The sequence below is a fragment of the Sceloporus occidentalis genome, unplaced genomic scaffold, assembly GCF_023333645.1.
Source record: "Sceloporus occidentalis isolate IW3139 unplaced genomic scaffold, rSceOcc1.0.p SCAF_8, whole genome shotgun sequence".
In the NCBI taxonomy this organism is placed as follows: Eukaryota; Metazoa; Chordata; class Lepidosauria; order Squamata; family Phrynosomatidae; genus Sceloporus; species Sceloporus occidentalis.
The window spans coordinates 9,151,193-9,166,897 of NW_028316988.1; the positions used below are offsets into that span (position 1 = coordinate 9,151,193).

General features: G+C 44.9%; 1 protein-coding gene across 2 annotated transcripts in view; it reads right to left on the reverse strand.

Moving 5' to 3' along the window:
- KAZN (kazrin, periplakin interacting protein) overlaps nt 1-15,052 on the reverse strand; it is a 182,610-nt gene extending 167,558 nt beyond the window's left edge. Inside the window, exon 1 of one of the 2 annotated variants that reach the window (XM_089534459.1) lies at nt 14,313-15,049. In XM_089534459.1, coding sequence (XP_089390585.1) covers nt 14,313-14,388 — 76 coding nt within the window. In that variant the 5' untranslated portion in view covers nt 14,389-15,049. Of the gene's footprint in view, nt 1-14,312 lie in introns of both variants that reach the window. The other variant, XM_089534461.1, reaches the window with a different exon arrangement.
- Between the last annotated feature and the right edge of the window lie 653 nt (nt 15,053-15,705).

Sequence of the window (15,705 nt, forward strand, 5' to 3'; positions counted from 1 at the left end):
GCACTCACTCTGCTTTGCGTGAATCCGCATCACGTGACTTGCCTTGGATTCGATTCCCCCTCGATTCGGAAGGGCAATCAGGTGTGATAAAACACTCACATTACGACGTGAATTTGCAAAGCCGAACCAGGTGTCACTCTGGATCTGAGCTGCAAAAACCTCTGTAGGATAAACACCGAGGTCATTTCCTTTTGCTGCCTACTTTCCTATTTTGGATGGCTTTCTTTGCAACGATAAAGTTACCTTTTGCTTTTTATCCTTCGCACAGCATCCTGCGTACTTCTATCCTGTTTCGTGTCAGAAGTTCACGTTGCACTGGGGCATGCTGCATTCGTATCAGTGTATTAATATCAATACCGTATATAAGTCGACCTCATGTATAAGTCGAGGGCAGGTTTGGGGGGGCAAAATCATAGCTTTTGATATGACCCTTGGATAGGTTGAGGGTAAAACTTAGGGGCACGCAATAAAGGACCTAAAGGATGACGCTGTCCTATTCAATGCAACAACTATGGCTCCTGGTGGAACAAAATCAGCCCAGAACAGGAGGAATGGAAAAGCGGAGAAAGAAGGATTGAAAGACAGATAAAAGGGAGAGAAGTAAAGAGGAACCTGGCTTCCTATGCAAATCCGCCCCCCTTTCCGTGTTAATTTAAAATGTGATTAATTTGCAAAACAAGGAAACAAGGCTGGTGTTAGATAACAGGCACCTCAGCCTCGGCAGTGTGTATGCGTCTAGTGTGCAAGTGTGCGTTTATGTGTGTGTGTAAAGTTACTATAGCAACCTACTTCGTGGCACCAAGAGGAAAAAGTAGACTCTGTTAATTCAGAGCTGCAGCATTAATGGGATGGATCTGGCTTGAGCGTTGGACTATGACTCTGGAGACCAGGGTTCGATTCCCGGCTCAGCCATAGAAACCCAATGGGTGACTTTGCTCAAGTCACACTCTCTCAGCCTCAAGGGAAGGCCATGGCAAACCTCCTCCGAACAAATCTTTCCAAGAAAACCCCATCGTAGGGTCACCTTAAGGCTCTCCGTAAGTCGGAAACGGCTTGAAGGCATGCAACAAGAGTTATAGGGACCACAAGGGCCTTCCCAACTTTGCTCCTCTCCCCTCATACTGTGATTTTTGTTGCTCTGTCCACCAATTTCCCCCCTAATTTTAATACTATTGTATTTTATTGTTTTTAAATTGTGGTTATTTAATTGTACTTTTAGTATTGGGATGGAGAGGCTGGGAAGAGACTACAGTCGGCCCTTCTTATACACGGATTTGTCATGCGCAGATTCAAGCATCTACGGTTTGAAAATGTTCCCAAAAAGTATAAATTTCAAACATTGATTTTCCATTTTTTATAAGGGACCCCATTTTGCAATGCCATTGTATTTAATGGGACTTGAGCATCCACGGATTTTGTTATTCATGGGGGATCCTGGAACCAAACCCCAGCGGATAACAAGGGTCCAGTGTATTTTGAATTGTGTTTTCCATGTATAGTAATTGCTGTAATTAATTTGTGATTGGGCAGTCTATAAATAAATTATTATTATTATTATTATTATTATTATTATTATTATTATTTATCCCAACCTTTTGCCATCCAGGGATGTGCAATTGCAGCTCCCCTGAATGAAATGTTCCTCTAATCCCCACATTGCTAACATTTCAGAAAGCAAAAACGTTTGCACACTGGTTTGTGGGTTTGTCCTCCATAGCCTCCAACACTTCACAGAGACCTGGAAACATGTAGAAATAATGCAATTTGACACCACTTTGGCCAAGTCACACTCTCTCAGCCTCAGGGGAAGGCCACGATGAACCTCCCTGTGAATAAACTAGTGAAATGTGGGCTAGACAAGGCAACTGTTACATGGATTTGTCATTGGTTGACTGGCCGAAGCAAAAGGGTGCTCAACAATGGCTCCTTTTCATCCTGGAGGGAAGTGACCAGTGGGGTCCCACAGGGCTCTGTCCTGGGCCCAGTACTGTTCAACATCTCTATCAATGACTTGGAGGACAAAATTGGGGGCATACTTATCAAATCTGCAGATGAGACCAAATTAGGAGGAATAGCTAATACTCCAGAGGACAGGATCAGAATTCAAAATGACCTGAATAGACTAGAAAGCTGGGCCAAAGCTAACAAAATGAAATTGAACACGGAGAAATGTAAGGTACTGCACTTAGGGCAGAAAAATGAAATGCACAGATATAGGATTATGGGGGACACCTGGCTGAATGAAAGTACATGTGAAAGGGATCCAGAAGTCCAAGTAGACCACAAGTTGAACATGAGTCAACATTGCGATGCGGGAGCTAACAAGGCCAATGCAATGTTAGGCTGCATCAATAGAAGTATAGTGTCTAGATCCAGGGAAGTAATAGTCCCACTCTATTCTGCTTTGGTCAGGCCCCACCTGGAATAATATTGTGTCCAGTTCTGGGCAAAACAATTCAAAAAGGACGTTGAGAAACGAGCCATAGGGTTGCCATAAGTCAGGACCTCCAAACCGGGACAAATGTAGGACATTTTCAAATGTAGGACACAGTTTTACTAAATGGAGGACATGTGAAAAAAAATTGATGATTTTTAAAAAATGTTAATATAAATGCATGTTTCTTAGGCATGATCAAAATGGAGGACATGTCCTGGAAAAGGAGGAGGATGTCTGGTCACCTTGTCTCTGGTCCAAAATACACTGCAGGAATAAAACATGGCTGGACTGAAATGCCCAGAGTTCCTCACCAAAGCTGCATCCACACTGAGGAAATAATCCAGTTTGAGAGTGACTTAACTGTCCTGGGTTAGTGCTGGGGAATGCTGGGAATTGTAGTACACTGTGGCCCCAGAGCTATCTCTGACAGGGAGTCCCATAACCCTCCAAACGTAGTTGGACTGCAGTGCCCAGAATGCCTCACCAGTTTGAGACTGCTCAGTGCTGGGGAATCCTGGGAATTGTAGTCTATTGTGGTCTCAGAGCCATCTCTGACAGAAAAGTCTCAATGTCTCCCAAACACTAGCATTCCCAGGATTCCCTAGCACTGAGTTAAAGCAGTCTCAAAGTGGGTTATTATTCCTGCAGTGTGTGAGAAAGATATAAAAGCCAGGGACTGGATTCATTTGGAGGATCTCTGTGTCCAAAACACACTGCTTGGACTGCCAGGGCTCAGTGCTATGGAATCCTGGGAATTGTAGTTTATTGTGGCACCAGAGCTCTCTGACAGAGAAGGCCAAATGCCTCACAGACACCAGAGTTCCTGAGCATTGAGCCCTGGCAGCCAAAGTTAGAAGAAATATTGAAAATGGCCACGCACCTCCTCCTCCTCTTCCTCATCATCATCCTCGCCTTGGTGCCAAAGGAAATGGCCCCGGTCCAGGAGGGGACCAAACAGAGGAGGAGCTCCTCTTCCTGAGTCTGGCAATAATTGTTGCCAACAAGCCTCAAAGATAATTCCCCAAACGTTTGGCCAAAACTCACCAAATCCCCCCGTATTTCACCAAATATTCAGTCAAAATCTCTGGAAAGTCCCTGGAATGTTAATATGGCAAAAAAACGTAGCCCTAATTGAATAAAAATAATTGGAACTTATTTCAACTCTCAAAATTACTATTAAAACCAACCACCAAAATCACACCAAAGGCTCTGAAAAATACCCATTTGGATGTGAAAGTCACCAGAATGGCAACAGGCCGGGAGTCAAGGAGGAAACCGTGCAGGTGGTGAAAAACCGGGAATGTCCCGCCGCCAGGAGGGTTATGGCAACCCAACGATGTGTCCAAAGGAGGGCAACCAAAATGCTGAAGGGTCTGGAAACCATGAATCCCTATGAGGAAGGACTGAACGAGCCAGGGATGTTTAGCCTGGAGAAGAGAAGGTTAAGAGGTGATATGAGAGCCCTGTTTAATACTTGAAGGGAGGTCATACAGAGGAGGGAGCAAGCTTGTTTTCTGCTGCTCCAGAGAATAGGACCCAGAGCAATGGATGCAAGCTCCAGGAAAAGAGATTCCACCTCAATGTTAGGAGGAACTTCCTGAGAGTAAGGGCTGTTCAACAGTGGAACACACTCCTTCCTTGAAGATTGTAGTGGAGTCTCCTTCCTTGGAGGTCTTTAAGCAGAGGCTGGATGTCCATCTGTCAATGGGGATGCTTTGATTTGGATTTCCTGCATGGCAGAAGAAGGGGGTTGGACTGGATCAGGGCCCTTGGGGTCTCTTCCAACTCTACAGTTCTGTGATTCTATGAAATCTTGCCATCAAATTCCCAGGAGAGGTTTGCCTCAGGGTTGCCGTAGGTCAGAAACAACTCAAAGGCACACAGCCACAAACCAGTCAAGATTACCAAGTTGGAACCCAAAAGAGATCTAGCATTCTGTAAGGCCAATACTTGCAATATTGATTTGGAAAGGCTGGGAGAGGAAAAGACAACTTCAGATACACAACTCAGAATTGTAAGCCTTGGCTTTTTGGATTTCAACACTGAGGTTTGTTTGTTGTTGCTTACTAAAGCTGGTTTGTTGTTGTTCGAGTCGTTTCCAACTTAAGGCAACCCTAAGACGAACCTATCCTGGGGTTTTCTCGGCACAATTTGTTCAGAGGAGGTTTGCCATTGCCTTCCTCTGAGGCTGAGACAGAGTGACCTGCCCAAGATTTCATGGCCAAGCAGGGATTCGAACCCTGATCTCCAGAGTTTTCGGGGTTTATCACACTAGCGGGCAAACAGGGTTTAAACTACATTCGAATTTAAAGAAGACTTGTAAATTTGGATAGTTTTTCATGCTGAATTGGTGGCGCCAAGTGCAGTAAATGCTTAACTCCCGTTTGCCTGTGGAAACGTGATAAACTCCATCATCCAATGCTCAAAATCCATCATCCAATGCTCAAACCATGCTGGCTCTCTATTAAGGTTTGCAGAAGGGATTAATCCATAGGAACGTCACACTTCCCTTTTGCAATCACATTTGCAAATTGCAAAATGTTTGCAAAACGTCTGGAGCCTTTTCATTCTGGACGCATCGGGTTGCGTCTCCGGATGAGTTTTGGACGGGAGCCATGCGGGTGCTTTGCTTTTCCTGACAGCAAAGGGTGCCATGAACTATTAACAAGGTGAAAATAATGATTTTTATATTCGTCAATTCCTCTTTGGTTCCCTTGGAAGGCCAAGGCCATGCATTCGCCTGGAAAGTCCCTTTGGATATACAGTGGTACCCCGGGATACGAATGCGCCGCCTTACGAAATTTCCGGGTTACGAAAAAAATCCATTGAAAAAAACATTTCCGGGTTACGAAGGTTATTTCGGGTTACGAACAAAAATTTGGTGCTTTTCGGCGCGATTTCACACGGAATCGCGGCTTTCGCTATTAGCGCCTATGGGCTTTTCGGCTAGCGAAAGTTTCCGGGTTACAAAAGCGGCGGCGGAACGAATTAATTTCGTAACCCGGGGTACCACTGTATTAGGAAGCGTTCGATTTCAGGGAGAAATTAGGCTCGCCATATCCCGCCTGGGGGCGGGACTTTCCTGGTTTGGGGCGGGGCCACACGGTCCCACCCCAGTTTGGCCCCTCCCCCAGGACCTCTCCCCCCCCCCCAGCAAGGCCCTGGAGGCAGCTCCAGCCCTCCCCATGGCTGTGTGCCACCCTCCCCGCCTCCCTGCCTGGCTTAGCCTAGAGAGCACGTCTTCAAGACATCTGCCACTCAGAGCTATTGCCAGCCCACTTGGTATATATACCCTGCAAAAGGCATTACTTTCAGGTTACAGTGAGCAAAGAAAAAAAGGCCATCAATCGTTCCTGTTTCCCTGGGAGTCTAAATGCCTCCTCATCTTTTAAATGTCTACTGCTCAGTATTGTTGTAATTCTTTATCACAGGGTCGTTTTTGAGGCCCTAAACACCTTTCCTTGTAATATGCAAATTTCTCCCAAAGCTGACCAATGGGAAAGAAGCAATCAGCCCTCCGTTTGGGTTGGTTTTCAAGGGCTTGGAAGGAAGAGATTTCGCCTTGCAAGTTGCTGGTAAATAATAGAAGGCTTTGGGGTAGCAAAGGCTGCAGAAATAGTTTGACCCCCCCCCCCTTAAACATCCATGGCTCAGTGCTATGGGATTCTGGGAATTGTAGTTTCTTGTGGCACCAGAGCTCTTTTGACAAAAGGAGACTGAATGGAGGTGTTGCCTGGCTGGGGGCAGAGCCTCTTGCCAGCAGTGAGAAGGCTGTGATGATGAGGAAAAGCAGGGGCTCCTCTGGTGCTCCTGGCCACTTCCCTTGGCTCCCTCCCTCCTCCTCCTCCTCCTCCTCCTCCTCTCAGAGCTCATTCACACTCCCTGGCTTTTCTCTCCCCCCCCCCTCTGCACTTTGAGACCCCTTTAACTGCCAAAGCTCAATGCTCTGGAATTCTGGGGTCTGTGAGGCATTTGGCCTTCTCTGTCAGAGAGCTCTGGTGCCACAATAAACTACAATTCCCAGGATTCCATAGCACTGAGCCCTGGCAGTCCAAGCAGTGTGTTTTGGACACAGAGATCCTCCAAATGAATCCAGTCCCTAGCTTTTATATCTTTCTCACACACTGCAGGAATAATAATAACCCACTTTGAGACTGCTTTAACTCAGTGCTAGGGAATCCTGGGAATGCTAGTGTTTGGGAGACATTGAGACTTCTCTGTCAGTGATGGCTCTGAGGCCACAATAGACTACAATTCCCAGGATTCCCCAGCACTGAGCAGTCTCAAACCGGACCATTTCCTCAGTGTGGATGCACCTGGGGAGGCATTCTGGGCGCTGCAGTCCAACTACGTTTGGAGGGTTATGGGACTCCCTGTCAGAGATAGCTCTGGGGCCACAGTGTACTACAATTCCCAGCATTCCCCAGCACTAACCCAGGACAGTTAAGTCACTCTCAAACTGGATTATTTCCTCAGTGTGGATGCAGCTTTGGTGAGGAACTCTGGGCATTTCAGTCCAGCCATGTTTTATTCCTGCAGTGTATTTTGGACCAGAGACAAGGTGACCAGGCATCCTCCTCCTTTTCCAGGACATGTCCTCTTCTGTCACATTTCAAAATGTCCTCCATTTGGATCATGGCTAAGAAGCATGGATTTATAATTACATGGGTGTTTTTAGCTTTTATTTACATTTTTTGCTTGGGTGCCCTACATTTTGGGGTGAGGGCATTGGTCACCTTGGTCAGAGAGCTTTCCAGGGGTTAACTGCCATTCTGCTGTGGTGCTGGAACAAACCACCATTCCCAGAATTCCATAGCATTCAGGCAAGACAGTTAAAGTGGTCTCAAACCAGATTATTTCTCCAGTGTAGATGCAGCCCAAGCCTTTTGCCTCTCTTATGCCTGAGATTTCAAAGCCCAGCCTTGGCACCACAACAAACTACAAATCCCAGGATTCCATAGGATGGAGTGATGAGAGTGAAAGCAGTGTGGCAGCAGCCTAAGTGTGCTTAATGCAGTTCTTAACATGGTGCACCTCTTGCCTACAGAGTCTCACAAGACTTTTTTGTTTAACAACTTGTACCCATTAACTCCATTTCATGTCTCCTTTATTTAGTGGGGAGGAATACAGACAAAACAAGTCAAAATGAAGAAAAACCAAAGTCCCTTGACCAAAGGGTTTGGTTGTGGAATAAGCCTCTGAAATATGCAAGAGGCAATGTTAAAATAAAGCCATGTTCAATGCTCAAATGTGCTGTTTGGAATGGGGAGAGGGGGGTGGCCAGAAAGGGAAGTACATTTCCGTGATCTGTCTACGAATAATGTCAAAATGTCCTCCATTTTGATCATGCCTAAGAAACATGCATTTATATTAACATTTCTAAAAAAGCCTCAATTTTTTTGCATGTCCTCCATTTTTTAAAAATGTGTCCTACATTTGAAAATGTTGTCCTGCATTTGTCCTACATTTGTCCCGGTTTGGAGGTCCTCACTTATGGCAACCCTAGGAGAAATGGTCTGACGTTACGGACGCTCCAGATCCTCTTCCCTTGCAATTATCTTTTTCTAATGAGGATTTGTTCTAGCGATAAAAACGGTCCAGCGAATGCAAAAAGGTCAGAAAGGGGAGAGGTCAAACCTGGGTCTGCGGAGCAATTGGGATCCAGACAAAGAAACAGCTCCCTGCCTTGAGCAAAAGTCATCCTTGTCACGCTAGAATTTATCCTCTTGCGTCCCTTTATTGCCGATCTGCTATAATAATAATAATAATAATAATAATAATAATAATAATAATAATAATAATAAAATTTCTATCCCACCTCTCCGTAGGATCAAGGTGGCTTGCAACAATGCTAATATATATATATATATATATATATATATATATATACAAACACACTATCCCCTGCCTCCCCAACAACATGACAACATGAAGTCAAAGGCTTTCGTGGCCGGCATCCATAGATTTTTGTGGGTTTGGGGGGCCATGCGGCCATGTTCTAGAAGAGTTTGTTCCTGCGGCTTTGGCATCTTCAGTCCATATTTTCATTTGCTTTTGATTCCTGGTTTTTAAACGGAGAACGGTTCTTGTTCCAAGGAAAAGGATACTTTCACAAGAAGAAAAAAGGGTCGTGGCATCGCAGAAGAATAAAAGATGTAGCGTTGGAAGGGCTTTCCAGGACCATCCCAAACTTGAGTCCTCCAAGTATTTGGTCTCATGCTAGAAGCAAAGTTTAAAGTCTTAAAGGCATCCTAAGACTCTTTTTTGCTGCTGTTTCCCAAAGCAATTTTTATTCCTTTTCTAAAGACACGTTCCACAATTTTCTGCTTCTCCAAACTTTCCCGCTAGAGGTCAGCAACTGAACGCAAGTCAAAGAGTTGTGCAAGAGAAAAGGCATCCTTGGTTTGGGCTTTGGACTCCAAGGCCTGGGTTCGAATCAGCCCAGCAATGGAGGAATGGAAAAGACATACCTCGTCTTTGGCGTTTATCACACTAGCTTCGAAAGTAAACGAATTAATTTATTATGGCATAAAGTAACAAAACGTTTAGAAAAATGACCTTACATCCAGTTAGAAACATTTACATTCCCGCATTTCATACAAACATTACATTCAAGCATATCATATAAATGCATCCAAATGTTAAGGATAAAACGTTGAGCCGTGTTTCTGGAACGATTTAGGAATACAAAAATAATCGATTATCTATCAAAATAATTTTAACCATTTTTAAATAACTGTACCGTGCAATTATTATTTTATTGATTTTTGTATCGGTCAACGACCGAATAAGTTTTGCACACGTTTACTATCAAAATACAACTGCGAGGAGATGATATGACAGCTGCCCTTCTAGATTTGGCGATTAATTTATTCATGCGGATCAATAGATTTCTATAGACAAAATCATTTTAAATAAAAAATAAACAATTTACGGCTGAAGTAGCTCATAAAAGCCGAGGGCATTTATTTCATAGTAATTTACGGCATCTGTTTTAAAAAGGTTTTTTAACGGCAAATAACAGCAGCTGCAAAGAACTTAGCAACTTTGGTAGTTACATATTCGCTCATATCTCGTTTATGAAACTAGCGGGAAGACGTGAGCTAAACGCGACATAATGCGATGTAACACGAAAGAGATGCCCAAAGTTTATCGCACAACGTCGCCGTCAACGCAAAGTTACTCCGAACGCAAACCGGCAGCTTTTCAAATTCGGAACAAATCTGCATTTGGATTAACTCCGCGTTATTTCACAATTCAGTGTGACAAACTTCCCGGATTTGCAAGTTCTGTTTTAAATTCGAATCTAACTGAACTCTCGTTTAACTCCCGTTTTCTTGCGGGATCTCGCCGGTGTGATAAGGTCCTGAGTGGATTTATTTTCTCAAGAGATTAATGAGTTTATCCCACGGGAGGAATTTCTCTTAATTTCGAATGAAAAGAAAGTGGGGCCAGAACGCATTCAGGTGAATTCGCCAGTTCAGCGAATTTATGTGAATTCAAATTGCGTTTGAACTGACTTCCCATTGCCCAAATATAGCTTGCCATTGCCCAAAATTGCATGTGATCACCTCTCACGCAATAGCCTGAAACCCCATGATTGCGTTCGGACTGGCTTCCCATTGCCCGAAATTGCGTGTGGTAGTCTATCACGCAATAACGTTAAACCCCACAATTGCGTTTGGATTGCCAGTGGATTATACTCCCAATTTCTCTTGTCTGATAACGTCCTAAGAAGGCAGGCAAAGGAGGAAGGAACATCTTGTTACCATGAAACATTAATACCTGAGTAAATGCGCATTAGAAACCCTTAATGTGCGTTGCAACCAGGCATGCATGGCCACAACAAGACCAGCGACAATGTAGTTCCTTTGCTTTTTTAATGCTGACTTTCCACGGTCGTAATCATCCCAAACTGGGAACGGTCACGAAAGCTTTGCTTCAACATCATTGCCCTGCAGCATGGCTGTAAAACTGTTTTCTGTTGCCGCAGCAAAGGAAATCTGAAAATAACATCCAGGATTTAATGGCGACGATAGTCTCATTTTTGTCTTTCGGATGGAGATTTTGAAAACGGCACCAAGAGGCACACGTTTGTGACGGGGTTCTTCCTTCCCTCCTCTCCGCACTGCAGAAATAACCCACTTCGACGCTGCTTTAATTGCCACAGCTCAACGCTATGGACTTTGGTGAGACATTTAATCTTCTCTGTTAGAGATGCTTTGATTGAGAGTTCCTGCATGGCAGAATGGGGTTGGACTGGATGGCCCTTGGGGTCTCTTCCAACTCTAGGATTCTATGATTCTATACTGTCACAATAAACTACACTTCCCAGGATTCCTTAGCATTCAGCCCCGGCAGTTAAAGTGGTGTCAGACTGGATTATTTCTGCAGTGTAGATGCAACCAGGGACATGGAGAGATCGGGGAGAATTTCATTCGGTTTGCATTTGGACCATAAAGTAAAAGACTGGCCCAAACCATAGAATCTTTTAGGGTCCATTTACACTGCAGAATTAACGCAGTTTGACACCACTTTAACTGCCATGGCTCCATCCCACAGAATCCTAGGATCTTGTATTATGGGCCACCGCAGAAAAATGCACATATAAGGTGCAAGTGGATATAGGAGCGAGGAACAGGGCAATGCTTAGGGCGCATCTGCACTGCAGAATTAACGCAGTTTGACACCGCTTTGACCGTCGTCGCTCTGTCCTACAGAATCCTGGAATGTTCCATTATGGACTGTTTGCAGGAAAATGCACACACAATATATATATATATATATATATATGGTGAAAGCATGCACAAAGTGTGCATAAATGAGTGAGGAAAAGGACAATACTTAAACTGCATCTGTATTGCAGGAAAAATAATGCAGTTCTATACTGCTTTAGCTGCCATTTGGCTCAATGCTATGGGATTCTGGGATTTGCAGTTTATTGCAGCACCAGAGTGCTCTGACAGAGAAGGCTCAACACCTTCCAAACTACAAACCTCAGAACTCCATAGCACTCATAGCACTTAAAAAATTTAAATGCTTGAAAATATATATATATATATATATATATATATATATATATATATATGGTGTCACACTGGATTATTTCTGCAGTGCGGACAGCCCCAAAGTGGTGCAAAACCGCATTTATTCCCGCAGCGTAGACACACTCTTGGTCACAGGTTTTCTGCTGCAAAATGCTGGAGGCTCTGGAGCGCAAATACAGAAACTGGTTTTCAATGTTTCGCTTTCTTGAAAGGTCAGAAATCTATCGATTCAAGGAATATTTCACCCAGGAGTGCTGCAATTGTGGATCCGTGGAGGCTGGGATAGATTCCCTTTGGGTTTCCCTTCCAACTCTTAAGGATCTGTAACTGGATCCCTTCCATTTCTCTTCTCACCCCACAGAAAACACTTTCCATTTTTGTCCCATTTTAAGATGCATTATTTAGACGGCAACAAATATGGAGAGCATGGCCCTCATCATCATCACTCCGTGATGTATTTGATATCAGAAATATTCTGTACATGGGAAGGATGTAAGAAGGAAGCGTAAGCAAGCAATGATTTGTAGATTTTCAAAGGACAGAGGAAGAACAGCAACAAACTACCAAATTAAATAAGCCCCTTCTGTTCTACCAAGTCTTTTTCTTTCTTTCTTTCCTTTTTCCCTTGTCTTCATCCGTTTGTCAGCATCCGTTCCTCTGTGCCCTTTCTTCAGGGCAAAGCAAAGCACTCCTCTCTGCGTCAGTGGGTTCATCCATATTCATAGGGACTAGTAGCACCAGCTGCTATGAAACAACCAAAATTCTTTGGGGGGGGGGGGAAATATCCATTTCTATATATGTCACACTCTCTCAGCCTCAGGGGAAGGCCATGGGAAACCTCCTCTGAACAAATTGTGCCAAAGAAAGCCCCTGGATGGTTTGCCTTAGCATTGCCATAAGTCGGAAATGACTTGAAGGCATGCAACAAGAACAACATTGGCCTTAGGGTCTCCATAAGCAGGATGCGACTTGAAGGCACATAACAACAACAAAGTTGGCCTTAGAGTTTCCATACATTGGAAACAACTTGAAGACACACAACAACAACAACATTGGACTTAAGGTCCCCATAAGCTGGAAATAACTTGAAGGCACATCACAACAACAACGTTAGCCTTAGGGTCTCCATAAGCTGGAAATGACTTGAAGGCGCACAACATCATAATCATCAACAACAACAACAACGTTGGCCTTAGGGTCCCCATAAGTTGGAAATGACATGAAGGCACACAACAACAACAAGGTTGACTTTAGGCTCTCCATAAGCTGGAAATGACTTGAAGGCACACAACAACAACAAGGTTGACCTTAGGGTCTCCATAAGCTGGAAATGACTTGAAGGCACATAACAACAACAACAACAACAACAACAAGATTGGATTTACGGTCTCCATAAGTTGGAAATGTCTTGAAGGCACATAATAACAACAACAAGGTTGGTCTTAGGGGTCTCCATAACATGGAAGTGACTTGAAGGCACACGACAACAACAACAACAACAACATTGGTCTTAGAGTTTCCATACATTGGAAACAATATGTATACACACACACATACACACACACATATCCTCCTCCTGTGCCCAAAATGCCTAGCGCTTCATTATGTCCATTCAAGTCATGCTGTGCCCGAGTGACTGCTTCTTCCCAGTGCCATTCCATCCTGGCTGGTACTTTCTGAGCAGACGCATGGCTGGGGAGGAGACACAAGGCCTTGGCTGTCAGAGGGATGCTCAGTGCATGGTTTAAAACACAGGGACAGGGGTATTATGGCCTCAGACAGCCCAAGGGGGACGCTGTAGAGCCCGAAGCAATGCAGAGGCGGGAAGCCAAAACCTGACTGATGAAGAAGCTAGTGGAGCTTCGAAAGCTTGCATCGTGAATTTTGTGCATCTGAGTTGGCCCTTATAAACGTGCCACTAAGGTGTAGTAGCTTGAGCATTGGATGATGACTCCAAAGACCAGGGTTCGAATCCTGGCTTGGCCATGAAACATATTGGGTGACCCTGGGACAGTCACACTCTCTCAGAGGATGGCAATGGCAAACCCTCTCTGAAGAAACTAGCAAAGAAAACCCCAAGAGAGGTTTGTCTGAGGGTTGCTGCAACCAGAAACTACTTTAACAGCAAGAAGAAAGGTTTTGTGGATATTGGGTGTTGTTGCACTTTTGCTATATGGCTAACATGGATATACAATCGGATCAGGGCCCTTGCCTGGAGAAACACAACCATGGGGCTGTGAAAGCTTAGCAAAATGGTGATGGAGCAAAACACAGTGCAAAGCTTATTACACAACTGTGCATTTTATGCAGAAAATAGACAAAGATTTCTCATGTTCCTAGACCTTGAGTGCATCCACACTGCAAAATAATGTTGTTTGACACTGTTTCAAATGCCGTGGTGCCACCTTATACCATCATGGGATATGTAGTTTTACAAGGTCTTTTGCCTTCTCTGCCAAAGCGGGTCAACAAAACAACAAATCCCAGGATTCTATCGGACACATTTAAAGTGGTGTCAAACTGCACTGTTTCAACAGTGCAGACGCACCCTTTTGAGGCCATCTGGCAAAATCAACTGGAGGAAGGTTTGCTAGGCAGGTGGCCCAGAGCATCTTCCCCATACCACTGGAGCGGCGAGTCTATTCCAGGTTTTCAGTAAGGTTAAGGAGCCATCCAAGGTGCCAAAACCATACCCAAAACATGTCTCCCTCCTTTCCAAATGGTCCCACCGTGCAATCGCAGCGCATCGCCTGGGAAGTGGAGAGAGACACACCTCTCCAAACATGCCTTGTTTCATGGATGCTCAGAAAGCATGCTCTTGGGCTTACCTGCCTCCAGAAGCTGGCACTGATGCCCAAAAACCTGGGAGAAGGTGACAGGGCCCACCGAAGAGGCAGAGGTCATGGCTCCGGTGAAGTCTCCTGGATCAGTTATGCAAATTTTCTCTCCATACTTTTGACCAACACCTTTTGGTGGAGAACACAGGAACGTGGCAGAAGCTGATCCTCTCTTTTCCTCATCTGAGATACCTCCTGAGTTTCTGAAACGTTCTTGCCTTGGTTGCAAAGGTCTCCAATGAACCAACCTCTTTGGAAGCTTGTCAGACTTGATTCTTCGTAGAGAAAGCTATTTCCTCCCCAAAGGCACCCTTTGCATCTCTCCTTCTGACATTTCCCCCAAGAGATCCCTTGCAATGAGTCAAGGACTGACCTTTCCAAGGTGGCAAGCCCCCATCTTCTCTCTCCTTGGGTTCTTCCGAGAAAGGCGAGAACTTTCTTGGTCCTAGGAAGAAGCTGACACAATCCTTCTCTATGTTCGGTTTCCTAGGTTCCTGGGAAAAGGTTGGTGGACCACAAATAGTCCTAGCTGGTGGTCAGAGAGATGGAGGATCCAAGCAATAGGGCACAGAGATGTTCAACCACCCCAATGGTCACCTTTGCCAAAAGGGCATCCTCTTCTCCTATCCCGGCCTACCTCTGTGTCGGTTCCTTAGCTCAGGTGGACCACTTCTTTGGCTTCCACTGACTGCCCAGTCCGGACCAGTCCAGCCCAGTCCAACTGGCTGTTGGGCATCACTCCTTCCTCAGTGCATCCTTTCCAAATTTCTCCCTTGCTCTCCCTCCTTTGCTCTGAGCTGGAACAGAGAAGCAGGAGGAGCTTCGGCGCATCATTCAGTTGCGCTGCCTCTTGCTGCAGTGTGCTTCTCTTCCCCAAGCAGAGGAGGAAAAAATATGCTCTTCCAGAAAGAGATGGAAAATAGCAGGGAAGGAGAAAGCAGCTTCTCTTAGCTACCTAATGCCCATCTCTCTTGTGTCAAAGATGGAAGGGGGAAGGAGGAAAAGACGGATGCGTGTGGCAATATTGCACAAGGGACAATGGAGTTCCAGGGTTCTTTTTTAACAAGAAGGATGAATAGCTCTGCTTCTATTTTAAAGCCACACCGTCCAGCTTTCCCTGATCTAGTACTGCAGAGGTTGGCAAGCTCCAAGACTCAGGGGGACATTTTCCAGCTCCAAAATCCTTTGGGAGCAATACCAGCCCATACTTTGGGGAAACAATTCAGTGCCTTGGATGACTCCTTGGACATCCGAACTGAAATGGTAGTAAATTCATCGCTCCACCAACATGGGACCCACTGGTCTCTTCTATGACTAACCATAGATCTGGAAGAGACCTCAAGGGCCATCCAGTCCAACCCCATTCTGTCATGCAGGAACTCAC